The 15,856-nt window shown below is 47.5% G+C and overlaps 1 protein-coding gene across 4 annotated transcripts in view; it reads right to left on the bottom strand.

The window, feature by feature from the left end:
- NET1 (neuroepithelial cell transforming 1) overlaps positions 1-15,856 on the bottom strand; it is a 62,480-nt gene that overhangs the window by 11,955 nt on the left and 34,669 nt on the right. The window contains exon 1 of one of the 4 annotated variants that reach the window (XM_030237924.2): positions 2,841-3,003. The exons of the other annotated variants lie outside the window; for them this stretch is intronic. Coding sequence (XP_030093784.1) covers positions 2,841-2,933 — 93 coding nt within the window. The 5' untranslated portion in view covers positions 2,934-3,003. Of the gene's footprint in view, positions 1-2,840; positions 3,004-15,856 lie in introns of those variants that run through there. 4 annotated transcript variants of the gene reach the window in all.

The raw sequence follows: 15,856 nt of genomic DNA on the forward strand, positions 1-15,856 counted from the left end.
AACAAAAACCCACCAAAAAAAAACGGGAATAGGAACACCCAGAGCTGGATTCAGTCATGAAGACTGAAGGAGCACAAAAGCTACGTGTGTGTAAGATCTGATTGCAGCAACTCGACCCCAGCAGCGGCCCTGCCCACACGCGGTGTTGGGCAATAGAGGAGGAGGAGGAGGAGGAGGAGGAGGTGAGCTCACCCTGAGCTCAGCCTTCAAACTTGCAGGGGGGGAACATGAAAAGAAACAATTTATGAGCCTGGCAGGAAGAAAAGAGCTCTTGGCACGGCACAAAGCTGTGCTATAAGCGTTTGGGGAATGTCAGAGTTAGGAGGGTACCATAAAAATGGAGAAAAGCTGTAAAAGTGTCCTCGTTTACAGGATCCTCAGCTGGTTTAAGTGGGACACCAGGAACTCCAAGGGGGACACCAGGAACTCCAAGGGGGACACCAGGAACTCCTCCACTGAGCTCCAGACAGGGACAGTCAGGGAAAGGTTGGGAAGTTAGGCAGGCTCAAAGACAACACGGAAGGTTTAATTTATTGCAGATGTTTCTGAGTGGAAGAAAAGGGAGGTGTTTACTTCTGGAAAATCATCTATCAGTGCAGGAGGATAAATAAAGGGACGTGGGCCTAGAGAAGCTTAAGAAAGTGCAGGACTGAATCAGGGAAGATGCAGACACAAAGCCACCCACGGCTCTGGCAAGGCCAGGGATAAAAATAGCCTGGAAAAGCAAAATGTGACACTGCAAGTGAAAAGCAAAAGACCTCGAGCCGTGGGGAGGCTCCAACAGGTCACTGGTGAGGGGTCAGCACCGCAGAGATCCAGTGACAGGGCCGGGAGCCCAGGGCCGTGGGGGAATGTGGGAATGCCTTCCCTGCACATCTGTGCCCGGCTGAAGTGACACGTGCACGTGCCCGAGGGCTGGCAGCAGGAATTCCTGAGTTGGGCTCAGCAGAAGGCCATTTCTCCTCTCTCTTGGAGGAAAGAAAAAAAAAAAAAAAAAATTCCCACTTTGTGTCTGAGCGCTCTTCAGACACGAGCCGACTGCCAAAAAACCCCATCTGGTTGTTCTTCTCCTCCCGAAGATCGTTTGATGCAGAGCAGAGAGGAGGAAAATAAAACCCCTGTGCTGGGAACTCCCCCTTGGCCGGGCTGTGCTGGAGCCGGGGTCACGGGCTCCCGGCCGGCCGGCGCGGTGTAAGCCGAGACTCCGGGCGGCTCATACTGCGGATAACTCGGGCTCAGGAGGGGTTTTTTTTTAGCTCTGTACTTGCAAACAATGACTCTCCTGTCTCCACGCCGTCTTCCTTACAGCAGCCGGATTACAATAAAGTCAGGGAGGTTTCTGTAACAATCCAGGGGTGTTACAGTACTCACGAATAATTAAAACCCCAGCGGGGTCAACAGCTCCATCAGGAAATATTATTTTTCCAGAGGACTCTTTATGAAAAGTGAATTAATACATCACGAGAGCAGCCACTAAAGCTAATTTTGTGCCAGGCGAGATTTCACACCCTTGAAATTCCTTCAAGTGCTCCTAATGGAGGTTAACTCCTGAAAAGATTGCACCTTGCTGGAAAGAAAACCAGGCATTACTTTTGAGCAAGGCTTTTTTTTTTTCCCAGCAGCACGCCCACAACCTTTCCCCTGTGCTGGGTAATAATTAGTGGTTTTTACAAGGATCCCTTGCTCGAGTGCAATTCCTACGTGCCACACACAGTTCCACAGCAGCCCCACACAAACACGGTGAGCAATGGCAAAACCACGCGTGACAGAAACTTTTCCTGCCGAGCCAATTCAGCAAAAAAGGGATTTTAGTCAGCAGCCTGAGTAATTCCTGCCAGAAATCACCAACCACCTGACCACCTCCACGGAAGGTTCACAGGCAGAGCCTCAAGATGAACAACCAGAGCTCTCCCAAACCCAACAGCCCATTCCCGACCCAACTCCGGCTCAGAGAGCAGTGAGTGTTGGCTCACTCCAGAATTCACAATCCGAGGCGATTTACTCCCCTCCCAGAGCTCTGGTTTCTGTTATTTCTCCCCAACATCTGGTTTCCCTTTTGCACAATGAGATTGCCCAAGTTTGGCTGTTGCGAAGCCGGCATTTGCTGAGCGTGGTGACTCGGCGCTGAGCCCTCAAACCCCAGCCATGTCTGGAGACGCCTTTTTTTTATTTTTTTAACTTCTCCACCTCATCTCGCCACTAATCTGAGCAATAAACCCAGCCCAAGGCTGCCGGGCCCTACCTGGCTGCTGAACTTTTGCTCCTGTCGCAGCAGGAGGCTCGGGAACACCTACGAGGAGCGCAATTATTGCCATCTGCATGACAACACCCGATAAAAATAACAATACCTGCATCAAACAAACCAGCCCTCAAAAGGCCGGCGAACCCCACCAGGGGCTTTCCTAAGGTTTAAGCAGCAAATAAGCACCTAATTAGGAAAAATCCTGTCAGTGGAAAGAGCGCCGAGAGACAAGCGATTTTATAATGGAAATAGGCGATTTTTTAACGAGAACAGGCGAATTTTTAACGAAAAGCCACCTGGGGAGAGCGGGGTCAGGTGAGACACCGGGATTGGTTTTGGCTCAGTCTTTGGGGCTATGAGCTTAAATATATTGCATCTATATATATATATACACACACATATAAATATACGTACACATAGAAATGAACTTAAATATAAATATATATATAGTTTTTTAAACCGCTGGCTACCCTGCGCTCTGCCCAGCTCGCCCCCTCCCCTCAGACGCGGAGAGCGGGAAGCTGAGGAGGATCCCCCTCCCCACTCTCCCCTCAACTAAATCCCATTTTTCCCCCTCTCCAGCCGCTGTTCCGCTCACCTCCTGCTCCCTGAAGTGCTGGTTCTGCGCGTCGATGACCCGGATAGTCCTTTTGATGGGCAGCAGCCCGCCGAGCTCGTCGTGCGCCACCATGGCCGCAGCACCCCGACCCTCCCTCAGCCCGCGCTCATCGCGCTCTGCGCCCGTCGCGCGCCGCACCCCCGACCTCACCGCAGGGGGCGGGGCCACCGCACAAACCACGCCCACCTCCACGGCAAGCCACGCCCCCTTCGCTGCCCTGGGCACTGCGGACCCTCCCGGAGCCCCAAATGCTTCCAGAACTCTCCCAAAAAAACCTCTCCCAAAAATGCTCCTGCTCGTTCCTCTGAGTGCTGTGTCCACCTGGGGGCTCTGCTGGACACGAGGGACCTGGAGCTGCTGGGGCAGGCCCTAAGGAGGGATGTGAGGATGGCTCAGGGCCTGCAGCATCTCTGTGCCCAGGGGAGGCTGAGGGAGCTGGGGCTGCTCAGGGCAGGGGGACACGGCCGAGGGAGCCCATCCCTGGGGATCCATGGCCACAGGAGCCCATCCCTGGGGATCCATGGCCACAGGAGCCCATCCCTGGGGATCCATGGCCACGGGAGCCCATCCCTGGGGATCCATGGCCATGGGAGCCCATCCCTGGGGATCCTGGCCACAGAGCCATCCCTGGGATCCACGGCCAGGAGCCCATCCCTGGGGATCCTGGCCACAGGAGCCCATCCCTGGGATCACGGCCACAGGAGCCCATCCCTGGGGATCCCTGGCCACAGGAGCCCATCCCTGGGGGTCCATGGCCAAGGGGAGCCCATCCCTGGGGATCCATGGCCAAGGGGAGCCCATCCCTGGGGATCCATGGCCACAGGAGCCCATCCCTGGGGATCCACGGCCACAGGAGCCCATCCCTGGGTATCCGCGGCCACAGGAGCCCATCCCTGGCTCACGGCCCAGGAGCCATCCGGGGGTCCATGGGTCCACGGCGAGGGAGCCCATCCCTGGGGATCCATGGCCAAGGGGAGCCCATCCCTGGGTATCCATGGCCACAGGAGCCCATCCCTGGGGATCCATGGCCACAGGAGCCCATCCCTGGGGATCCATGGCCACAGGAGCCCATCCCTGGGGATCCTTGGGGATCCATGGCCACAGGAGCCCATCCCTGGGGATCCATGGCCACAGGAGCCCATCCCTGGGGATCCATGGCCACAGGAGCTCCCAGAGGATGGAGCAGGCTCTGCCCTGGGCCCACAGTGGCACCAGGGGAACGGGCAGGGACTGAGCCCAGGAATTCCCCTGGGATGTGGGGCAGAAGTGCTGCCCTGGGCAGAGCCCAGAGTGGGGCTGGAGTCTCCTCCCTGGGGACATTCCCAGACACTGCCCTGTGCCCTGGGATGGCCCTGCTGGAGCAGGGAGTGGGACCAGTGACCCACTGGGGTCCTTTCCAGCCTCACCCATCCTGGGATTCTGTGAAAAACGGGACCTCCAAGAGGCTCTGCTGCAAGGAGGGCAAAGAGGCTGTCCCATCCCACAAAGCCAAGCATACATTTGCCTTTTTCCCCCATTTTTAGTGTTTTTTTCCTGGCACTTGCACCTCCTTTTAACAGCAGCTCTCCTTGCCAACTCTGCAGTGTATATAAAACCTTTGCTGCTGCAAAATGTTTTAAAAAAATAATAATTCTTGTCTAGACCTGTGCTTTTAAGTCTGCTGTGAGCTTTAAAGTTGTGCTGGCACAGCTCTGGGGCTGGGCTGAGCCTCTCCCCCTGCCCTCCCAGGGGAGCCTGTCTCGGCAGGCCCGGCTGGAGCTGCACAGGGTTTGGATTTTCTGTTTGTTTGCTCAAGTCCTTTTATTCCTGGCACTGCTGCAAATCTCTGAAATAAAAGCTTTCTTGTGCTGGTAAAAATAAACTCCAGTTGATTTGGCTGCCTACCTGTGCTGACCAAGCTGCTGCTTCAAGGAGAGAAGTTTGGGGTGGGTTCCAGCAGGAGGTTTGCAAACAGCGTTTAGCAGAGGCAGGAGGAGGAGAAAAAGGAAAATCCCGCTGTCCCCTCCCCTGGATTTTTAATTTTTTTGGCTTTGTTTGCTTCTCTCAGCAAATCTGCAGCCACTTAACCTCTGCCATGCAAGGCCAGGACATGGAGGATTCTCAGAAATTCAGGATACACTGAGTCTCCCCTTGCTGAAAGGACAGGCTGTGACTCCTCCAGACACAAAAATGCTTTCCTGGATTACCGAAATCTGCTATTTTTAACACCAAAGTGACGCTGGCTCTGGGAAGGAGCAGACAACCCCTCCCTTGAACTGATCTTTTTTTAGAGAGTATCAAACCAACTTCTCCTAAAATCCAAGGTCTAAGCCTTGTTAAACTCGACCTAAAGATCCAGGAGCTCATTTCTTTGCAGGGAGATGGAAAAGCCAGCAGCAAACAGCCGGGACTGAGGGGAGGGGTGAGGCACGGTCACACCAAGGTGACACCGAGGTGACACCGAAGCACTCCTGCTGTGTCCCGTGTCCCAAAGCTCCTCCCGCTGCCACCTGAGGCGTCTGGTGGCATTTGGTGACGCGGGTGTAGCGCTGTCCTCGGGGCAGCCACAGGTGATCCCTGACTGTGTGGTGACACCTGGGCAGGTGACCCAGTCCTGGTGATGCAAGGCCCAGGTGAGGAGACGCTCCTGGCCTGATGGGACAGAGCTCCAGGGCTGGCTCTGGGCCAGGCAGAGGGATTTGTGTCCTGGGACACGCCCTGCCTTTGGAGAGAGGCCTGAGAGCCACCAGTGCCCCGAGAGGAGCAGCTCCCAGCTGGCCCACTCTGGGTGGGATGGCTTCTGTGTGGCACCTGGCTCTGTACGGGTCACCAACAGCGTTTTGGGGCAAAATCCATCCTGAGAGGTGGAGATGAGAACCATAAACCCATCCCAAGGGATGGACATGATCATAAATCCATCCTGAGGGATGGACATGATCCTGAGGGATGGAGATGAGCACCCTAAATCCATCCTGAGATGGAGATGAGCACCCTAAATCCATCCTGAGATGGAGATGAGCACCCTAAATCCATCCTGAGGGATGGAGATGAGCACCCTAAATCCATCCTGAGGGATGGAGATGAGCACCCTAAATCCATCCTGAGATGGAGATGAGCACCCTAAATCCATCCTGAGGGATGGAGATGGGCACCCTAAATCCATCCTGAGATGGAGATGGGCACCCTAAATCCATCCTGAGATGGAGATGGGCACCCTAAATCCATCCTGAGATGGAGATGAGAACAACAAATCCATCCCAGGTGATAGATATGAGCACCATAAATCCATCCCAATGGATGACCACATAAACCCATCCAAGGGATGGACATGATCACCATAAACCCTTCCTAAGTGATGAAAATAAACACCATAAATCCATCCCAATGGATGGAGATGATCCCCATAACCCCATCCAAGAGATGGAGATGAGCACCATAAATCCATCCCAATGGATGGAGATGAGCACCATAAGCCTATCCCACAGGATGGACACAATCCCCATGAATCCATCCCAATGGATGAGCACCATAAGCCCATCCAAGAGATGGAGATGACCACAAATCCATCAATCCATCCCAATGGATGGGATGAACTCACAGGGAAGGCCACAAACCTGGAGAAGGCTGCAGGCAGGCAGGCTGGGATGTGCCCAAGGACAGGTCCAAGAGCCTTTCCCAGGATCAGGTCCCTGGGATGCCCAGCCTGGCTCCGGGTGTGCTCCGGTACCTCCACATCCCTCACCTGCCTCTGCTCCACCTCTGCCGTGGGAGAGGGAAGATCTCAAATTTTCTGGAGTCCCTTGGGATGCAAACCCATCCTGGACAAGGCTTGGGAACGCTCGGAGAAAAGCCAAAATATGGGAAAAGGAAGGAGCAAGAGCCCAGCTTGATGGATTTCCCTACAAACCCTGTGCTGCCATTCCAGCTTCCCTGCGGCTCGGGACACATCCTTCAATCCAAGAGATCTCCCAGGGCTCCTCCCCCTCTTCCCTGTCCTTCCAGGAGCCTCAGGAACGCAGCAGGGCCGGCCCACGGATCCCAGACATGGATACCAGACCAGTTCTTCCTGCTCTCCTGCCAGGGGGCATCCACAGCATTCCTGGCCTGGATTCCCATGGAGATTTTCATTTCCAGGAGCAAAATCCCTCGGTGATTCCTACCCTGTTATCAAATCAGGGAGCTGAGAGGAGGTGGAGTGACAGGGAATCACCCAGCCCTCAGCTTTCCTCTCATTTTCAGGCTGGGATTTCATTCCCACAGAGTTGTTTTCCTGGAGTCCTGGGCAGCCTCATCCCTGTGACATTCCTGGAATTTATTCCTGGAAGAGCTGCCACCAAATAAAAATCCTCTCCGGGGTATTGCCATGCCAGTTTGTTATTTCAGCCCCAAAGCATCATCCAGTAAATTGGAGATTCACAAAGGATGAACTCTGAAGAAAACACACACTCAAATTCCAAAATTCCAGCATGCAATTCCAGGCTGATGGAAATTTTTAAGGATAAAAATGCCGGGTTGTTGAAGTGACACCTGGCATCTGCCTCCTGCCAGGGGCTGCCAAAGTGTGGCCACGCAGAAATGTTGTCCCCAACAGCTGAAAATGTCCCCAGGATGGACACACACAACCTGATCCTGCATTTTCTCTTGGAAAAACTCAAGGAAATGAGAGGAAATGAGGTGTTGGAGCAGCAGGAGGACAAAAATCCCAGCAGGACTGGGATCTCCAGCCTGTTGGGATCAGGAGAATCCTTGGAGCACCCTGGTCTGGCCATGCCACTGATCCCAAATGATGCCTCAGGTTTGGCTTTTCTATTTTCACACTCTGAGCTGCTTTGGTGTGTGGGTCTGGGCTCCATATTATGGGATGGTGAGCTCTGTGCCCAGAGCAGGGAGACAAAACAATTCCTGCTCCAGCTGGGCACCAAGGACAAATGAGCCAAATCCCAGGCCAGGAGCACAAACCCCGTGGGCTGGAGAGAGAAAAACAAGCAGGGTGGGAGTGCCTGGGCTAAAGCTGGGCTGGGACAATGAACTGCAAGGTGGGAATGGAGCAGAGCTGATCCCAGGGAGAGACCCCGGGAGCGCTGGTGCATTTTGGGGCCATTTTGGGTCATCTTGGGGGCAGCCCTGGCTGGGCTCTGGTGCTGCCCAAGGTGCAGCCATGGAGGAGATCCTTTGGATAAATCCCTGGAACTCTGCCCAGCCTCTATCTAGCTCAGCCTCCTCAAGGCATCAGTTCCTGGTGACCATGAGGGGACAGAAGGCACCTGGGAGAGCCCTGGAGCAGAGGAATGTCCAGCCCTGGGATGGCTCCATCTGATCCCCAATCCAAGAGCCAGGAATCAAAGCTCTCAGCTGGAGAGGAGAAGTTTGGAGCTGGGCACTGCAGATCCTGGTGGGTGTTCCTCAGTGGGCAGTTCCCCCCCCAGTTTTCCCAGATGTTGGAATGTGGAATCCATCAGGACTGGATTCCTTCCAAGCAGAAACCTGGGACATTTTAACCCCTTGGGCAGCCACGACTCTCAGGGAAGACAAAATCATCCATCCCACCCATTTCCAGTTTGAAACCCCCTGTCCTGGGAGCTGCCAGCCCCTGAGCCATCCCTTCCCAGCTGTTTTTGCTGGGATATTCCCAGTGGAAGGCGCAGAGCACTGGAGGATGGGATAAACAGGAATATTTCCATGCTGTGATCGCTGGGACCCGGGCCCAGGCTGTTCACTGGCCACGGGCTCTGTTTCACATCCCACTCCTGGATATTTATATTCCCTGCCAAATTCAGAGCAGGATTCTGGAAAATGAGCAAAAGTAGGCGATGACCCAAGCAGGGACTGTTGGGTCATCCAAAAACTTTGGGAGCTGCTCTGGAATCTGGTGGTTTTTTTGGGATGCTGGGAGCTGACTATAATTAGCAGCCACTCAAATCCTTGAAACAGCCACCAAAAAATCAACTCTGACTTTGCTGAAATCCACCCTTGAGCAATTTGGGAATATTTAGGAAAGGTAAAAATCCCTCCTTGAATATTTTGGGAATCTTTAGGGAAGGTAAAATCCACCCTTGAATATTTGGGAATATTTAGGAGGAAAGGTAAAATCCACCCTTGAATATTTGGGAATATTTAGGGAAGGTAAAATCCACCCTGGAACATTTGGGAATATTTAGGGAAGGGAAAATCCACCTTTGAATATTTAGGAATATTCTGGGAAGGTAAAATCCTCCTTGAAATTTGGGAATATTTAGGAAAGGTAAAATCCACCCTGGAACATTTGGGAATATTTAGGGAAGGGAAAATCCACTCTTGAACTTTTGGAATATTTAGGAAAGGGAAAATCCACCCTTGAAGATTTGGGAATATTTAGGGAAGGTAAAACCCACCCTGGAACATTTTGGGAATCATTAGGGAAGGTAAAATCCTTCCTTGAATAGTTTGGAAATCTTTAGGAAGGTAAAATCCACCCTCAAACAGTTTGAGATATTTAGGGAAGGTAAAACCCACCCTGGAACATTTTGGGATCTTTAGGGAAGGTAAAACCCACCCTGGAACATCTTGGGAATATTTAGGGAAGGTAAAACCCACCCTGGAACATTTGGAATCTTTAGGGAAGGTAAAACCCACCCTGGAACATCTTGGGATCTTTAGGGAAGGTAAAACCCACCCTGGAACATTTGGAATCTTTAGGGAAGGTAAAACCCAGCCCGGAGCATTTGGGATGAGCTCCCCCAAGCCTCCCTGTGCTGGGGCAGCAGGGCAATTTCCATCGCAGCTCCAGAGCCAGGAGCTGTTTTGGGAGCTGCTGGATGGGACCAAAGTCGATTTTCCAGCCCAGATTTGTCACTGAATGCAGGGGCAGCTTCCTGCAGGGATGGGACACGCCCAGAACATTCCATAAAAACCGGGCAGGAGGGAAGGGGAGCTTGGGTTGTTCCTTTGAACCTCGGGATCCTGGAACAGGAGGAGGATTTGGGGCTGGGTTGTTTGGGGAGGGGTTAGGCTGGGTTATCCCTGAAGCCAAGGGGCTTTGGGAGGGATTCACGGGCTTGGGAATATTGATAAGGGCTTGGGAATATTGATAAGGGCTTGGGAATATTGATAAAGGGTTGGGAATGTTGAGAAGGGCTTGGGAATGTTGAGAAGGGGTTGGGAATGTTGATAAGGGCTTGGGAATGTTGATAAAGGCTTGGGAATATTGATAAGGGCTTGGGAATATTGATAAGGGGTTGGGAATATTGATAAGGGGTTGGGAATATTGATAAGGGGTTGGGAATATTGATAAGGGCTTGGGAATATTGAGAAGGGGTTGGGAATATTGAGAAGGGCTTGGGAATATTGATAAGGGGTTGGGAATATTGATAAGGGGTTGGGAATATTGATAAGGGGATGGGAATGTTGATAAAGGGTTGGGAATGTTGATAAAGGGTTGGGAAGAACTGCAAGGTTTTGGGGAGGAAGGGGAAGGTTTGGAGAGGAAAGAAGGTTTTTAGTGGAATGAGAAGGGTTTGAGGAGGAATGAGAAGGGTTTGAGGAGGAATGAGAAGGTTTGAGGAGGAATGAGAAGGGTTTCAGGAGAAGTGAGAAGGTTTTGGGAAGAATCACAAGGTCTTTGGGAGGAATGAGAAGGTTTTGGGGAGAATTACAAGGTTTTGGGGAGGAATGAGAAGGTTCTTGAGAAGAATGAGAAGGTTTTTAGGAGGAGTGAGAAGGTTTTTGGGAGGAAAGAGAAGGATTTTGAGAAGAATGAGAAGGTTTTTGGGAGGAGTGACAGAGTTTTGGGAGGAAAGAGCAGTTTTTTGAGAAGGTTTTTGGTAGGAATGATACGATTTTGGGAGGAATGACCTGGCATTTGGGAGGACTCTGGCCATGGAATGCCATCACCCATTGATGGCTTCAAGTGGTCAGCACTGGCAAGACTCCAGGATTTTCTGCAAACAAGGATTTCCTCCCTTTCTCCTCTTTTTTTTTAAAGCAAATTTTCCCATTAAAAATAAAATTAAATCTGTGTTTTCTGCCTTGCCTGGAGGTGTTGTCATCCCAGCCTGGTCCAGGGTGTTGGGATGGATTTAAGGTCCTTTCCAACCCAAACCATCCCATAATTCCACTGCAGCTCCAGGAGAAGCTGGGAATTGGGGCTGAAATCCCCCCTGGAATGTGAGGGACACTTGGAGAGGACACAGAGCCTGGGGTGGGGTCAGGACAAGGCTCCTCACTGAGATTTCTCTTCCCTCCAGAAATCCCTAAATCCTCAGCAGGCCAACCCAAGAGGAGAAAACATCCCCAAAAAGTGATTTATTTCCCTCCTTTTGCCTCGGGGGAATCTGAGTCTCTGCCAGTGTTGATTTTGTTGCTAACAACCATCAGGATCCACACCCAGCCCTTGGAAAACACCTCCTGCTTCCTCCCTGCCACACCCTGCACGGCCCGGGGGGTTTGGGATCTCCAACGGCCCCAAACTCACCTGGAGGGCAGAGAGAATTCAGCTTTAGAGCAGGAAAAACTGAATTTCCTGCCCAGTTTTTATAGTCAATTTTGGGGACAGTTTGGAATCTCAAACAGCCCCAAACTCACCTGAAATGCAGAAATTACAGCAGGAAAAACTGAATTTCCTGCCCTCCATTCCCATACTTGCTACAGTAAATTATGGGGGTGATTTGGGGTCACCAATGGCCTCAAACTCACCTGAAATACAGAAATAATTCAGCTTTAAAGCAGGAAAAAACTGAATTTCCTGCCCAATTTTCCCATTTTTTTATGGTCAGTTTTGGGGGTGATTTGGGGTCACCAAGGGCCCCAAACTCACCTGAAATACAGCAATAATTCAGCTTTAAAGCAGGAAAAACTGAATTTCCTGCCCAGTTTTTATAGTCAATTTGGGGGACAGTTTGGAATCACAAACAGCCCCAAACTCACCTGAAATGCAGAAATTACAGCAGGAAAAACTGAATTTCCTGCCCTCCATTCCCATACTTGCTACAGTAAATTATGGGGGTGATTTGGGATCTCCAATGGGCCCAAACTCACCTGAAATGCAGAAATTAAAGCAGGAAAAACTGAATTTCCTGCCCAATTTCCCCATTTCTTTTATGGTCACTTTTGGGGGTGATTTGGGGTCTCAAACGGCCCCAAACTCACCTGAAATACAGAGATTAATTCAGCTTTAAAGCAGGAAAAACTGAATTTCCTGCCCATTTTTTATAGTCAATTTTGGGGACAGTTTTTAATCACAAACGGCCCCAAATTTACCTGAAATGCAGAAATTAAAGCAGGAAAAACTGAATTTCCTGCCCAATTTTCCCATTTCTTTTATGGTCAGTTTTGGGGGTGATTTGGGGTCTCAAACGGCCCCAAACTCACCTGAAATACAGAGATAATTCAGCTTTAAAGCAGGAAAAACTGAATTTCCTGCCCAGTTTTTTTATGGTCGGTTTTGGGGGCAGTTTGAATCACAAACAGCCCCAAATTTACCTGAAGTGCAGAAATTGAAGCAGGAAAAACTGAATTTCCTGCCCAATTTTCCCATTTCTTTTATGGTCACTTTTGGGAGTGATTTGGGGTCTCAAACGGCCCCAAACTCACCTGAAATACAGAGATTAAAGCAGGAAAAACTGAATTTCCTGCCCAGTTTTTTTATGGTCGGTTTTGGGGGCAGTTTGAATGACAAACAGCCCCAAACTCACCTGAAGTACAGAAATTACAGCAGGAAAAACTGAATTTCCTGTCCTCCATTCCCATACTTGTTACAGTGGATTATGGGGGTGATTTGGGGTCTCAAACGGCCCCAAACTCACCTGAAATACAGAAATAATTCAGCTTTAAAGCAGGAAAAACTGAATTTCCTGCCCATTTTTTAATAGTCAATTTTGGGGACAGTTTGGAATCACAAACAGCCCCAAATTTACCTGAAATGCAGAAATTACAGCAGGAAAAGCTGAATTTCCTGCCCTCCCTTGGCATTTCTTACAGCCAATTATAAATGACATTCCAGAGCAGCTCTAGGTGCGATCCCAGGAGAAAATTCCCAATTTTCTCCCCAGAGGAGGCACAGGAGGAGAGGCTGAAGGAATCCTGCTCAGATTTGGGGAATATTTGGAAGGTTTGAGAACAGAAATCCCAAAGATTTGCTGGGTCTGGTTGGGTTTTGAGTAAAAAACAGGGAAATAAATTAAAATAAAGGCATTTAATGGCTCTGGATGATCCCCCTGGCCATTCCACATCCCACATTCCCTGTGGGTGGAATAATCTGGAAGTGGGAGATTTAAAAAGGATTGTTGGGGATTTTCAGAAAAAAATCCCAATTAATGAAAGAGATCCCAATGGATAAAAAAATAAAAAAAATCCCAATTAATTTTAAAAATTCCAAAAAATGGAGAATGAAATAATTCCCTCAGCTGTATTTTAAAAGCATTTGGGGGAGGGTGGCAAAATTGGGATTTTTCAGGTAAATTTGCTGGAGCTGAAATCCCATTTTTGCTGCAGATTGAGAGAGAAAAACCTTGGAAAATCAATTTATCAGGGGCTGGAAATGCCCGTGGTTTGATCAGTGCGTGCCTGAATGATTGGGATTTTTCTCTTGTGATTTTATTTCAGCTGGGATGGAGCCAAATTTGAGGGGTTTGGGTTCATTTTGGTTAAATGCAGGCAGAAAAAAGAACAATTTGGGGGTTCTTTAATTGGAAACTTGAACAATGCTGGAGAGTTGGGATCAAACAGCCTGGAAATTTCAATTCCAGCAGCAGCATTGGTGAGTTTTACAGAAAATTGGAATTTCCTTGGTGGGTGAGACTCCAAATCCCACAGACCCAGCAGAGGCTGATCCTTTTTAAAGAATAAATTGCAATTTTCAATAAATTGAAATAATGGAATGAAAGGGATTTCCCTTTTTTCCCAGGAAATGATTGTTGATATTTTAATTTCCCAACCCTTTAAGGCAGGGAGGGTTTTTTTCTCCCCATGAAGAGAAATTGTCCAATTAAAAAAAGCAATTAAAGAGAAGAAGGAACTGCTCCTCCCTCCCTGTCTGAGCACTCCCAGGGCATCAGGAGAATTCCCTCAGGAATAAAACAAAGCCCCAAAATCACCTCCAGGGGGTCACAGCCTCCCTTGTTATCCCTCTCCTCCCATCCTGGAATTTCAGGATGGTCTGAGCTGGAACAGAAGCAAATCCCAGCAGGGCCAGGGCAGGATCCAGCACTGCCAGGGGAATAAGGGTGGATTCTGAATAAATAATGCACAGGAAATCTGGCAGAATCAGGAATTCTGAAGGGAGAATTCAAGAAAGAATCCAGAAAAATAATTCAGAATAAATAATACAGAGTAATTAATCCTGAAGAAATTATTCAGAAGAAATTCAGAATAACTAATTCAGAATAAATAATTCAGAGTAATTATCCAGAAATAATTAGAAGAATTCAGAATACCTATCCAGAGAAACAATCCGAATAATATCAGAATAATCCAGATAAATAATTCAGAATATTATTCAGAAGAAACAATCCAGAATAAAAATCAGAATAATCCAGAATAACTAATCCAGAATAAATAATCAGAGATTAATCCAGAATAAATATCAGAAGAATTCCGAATAACTAATTCAGAATAATTAATCCAGAAGAAACAATCCAGAAAATAGTCAGAGAAACAATCCAGAATAACTAATTCAGATAATTAATCCAGAATAAACAATCCAGAAAAAATATCAGAATAATCCAGAATAATTAATCCAGAATAAATAATTCAGAGTAATTAATCCAGAATAAATAATTCAGAATCATTCAGAATAACTAATCCAGAATAACTAATTCAGAATAATTAATCCAGAATAAACAATCCAGAAAAATAGTTCAGAGTAAACAATCCAGAATATCTAATTCAGAATAATCCAGAACAATCCAGTAATTATTCAGAAGAAAAAAATCCAGATTAACTAATTCAGAATAAGTACTCCAGAAGAAACAATCCAGAATAAATAATTCAGATAATCCAGAGTAAATAATCCAGAATAATTAATTCAGAATAACTAATCCAGAATAACTAATTCAGAGTAAACAATCCAGAATAATAATTCAGAAGAAACAATCCAGAAAATAGTTCAGAGTAAACAATCCAGAATAACTAATTCAGAATAATTAATCCAGAATAAACAATCCAGAAAAAATAATTCAGAATAATTCAGAAGAATTTCAGAATAACGAATTCAGAGTAACTAATCCAGAAGAAACAATCCAGAATAAATAATTCAGAATAATCCAGAGTAAATAATCCAGAATAATAATCCAGAATAATAATTCAGAATAACTAATCCAGAATAATTCAGAAGAAACAATCCAGAAAAATAGTTCAGAGTAAACAATCCAGAATAACTAATTCAGAATAATTAATCCAGAAGAAACCATCCAGAATAAATAATTCAGAATAATCCAGAAATTATTCAGAAGAAATTTAGAATAACTAATCCAGAATAACTAATTCAGAGGAAACAATCCAGAATAATCCAGAATAACCAATTCAGAATAATTAATTCAGAAGAAACAATCCAGAATAACTAATTCAGAATAGTCCAGAATAACTAATTCAGAATAATCCAGAAAAATCAGAAATCAGATAATAATCAGAATAATCCAGCAATAAATAATCAGAATAATCCAGAATAACTAATTCTGAATAAGTAATTCAAAAGAAACAATCCAGCAAAATGATTCAGAACAATCCAGAATCATCCAGAAATTATTCAGAAGAAATTCAGAAATAATTCAGAATAACTAATTCAGAATAACTAATTCATAAATAATCCAGAATAAATAATCCAGAATAAATAATCCAGAATAAATAATCCAGAAATAATCATAATCAGAATAATCCAGAATAAATAATTCAGATAATCCAAATAAATTCAGAATAATCCAGAATAAGTAATTCAGAATAATCCAGAATAAATAATTCAGATTAATCAGAATACCTAATCCAGAATAAGTAATTCAGAAGAAACAATCAGGAATAACCATTCCAAATAAATAATTCAGAGTAAT

Source organism: Serinus canaria, chromosome 1A (genome assembly GCF_022539315.1).
Source record: "Serinus canaria isolate serCan28SL12 chromosome 1A, serCan2020, whole genome shotgun sequence".
Taxonomy (NCBI): domain Eukaryota; kingdom Metazoa; phylum Chordata; class Aves; order Passeriformes; family Fringillidae; genus Serinus; species Serinus canaria.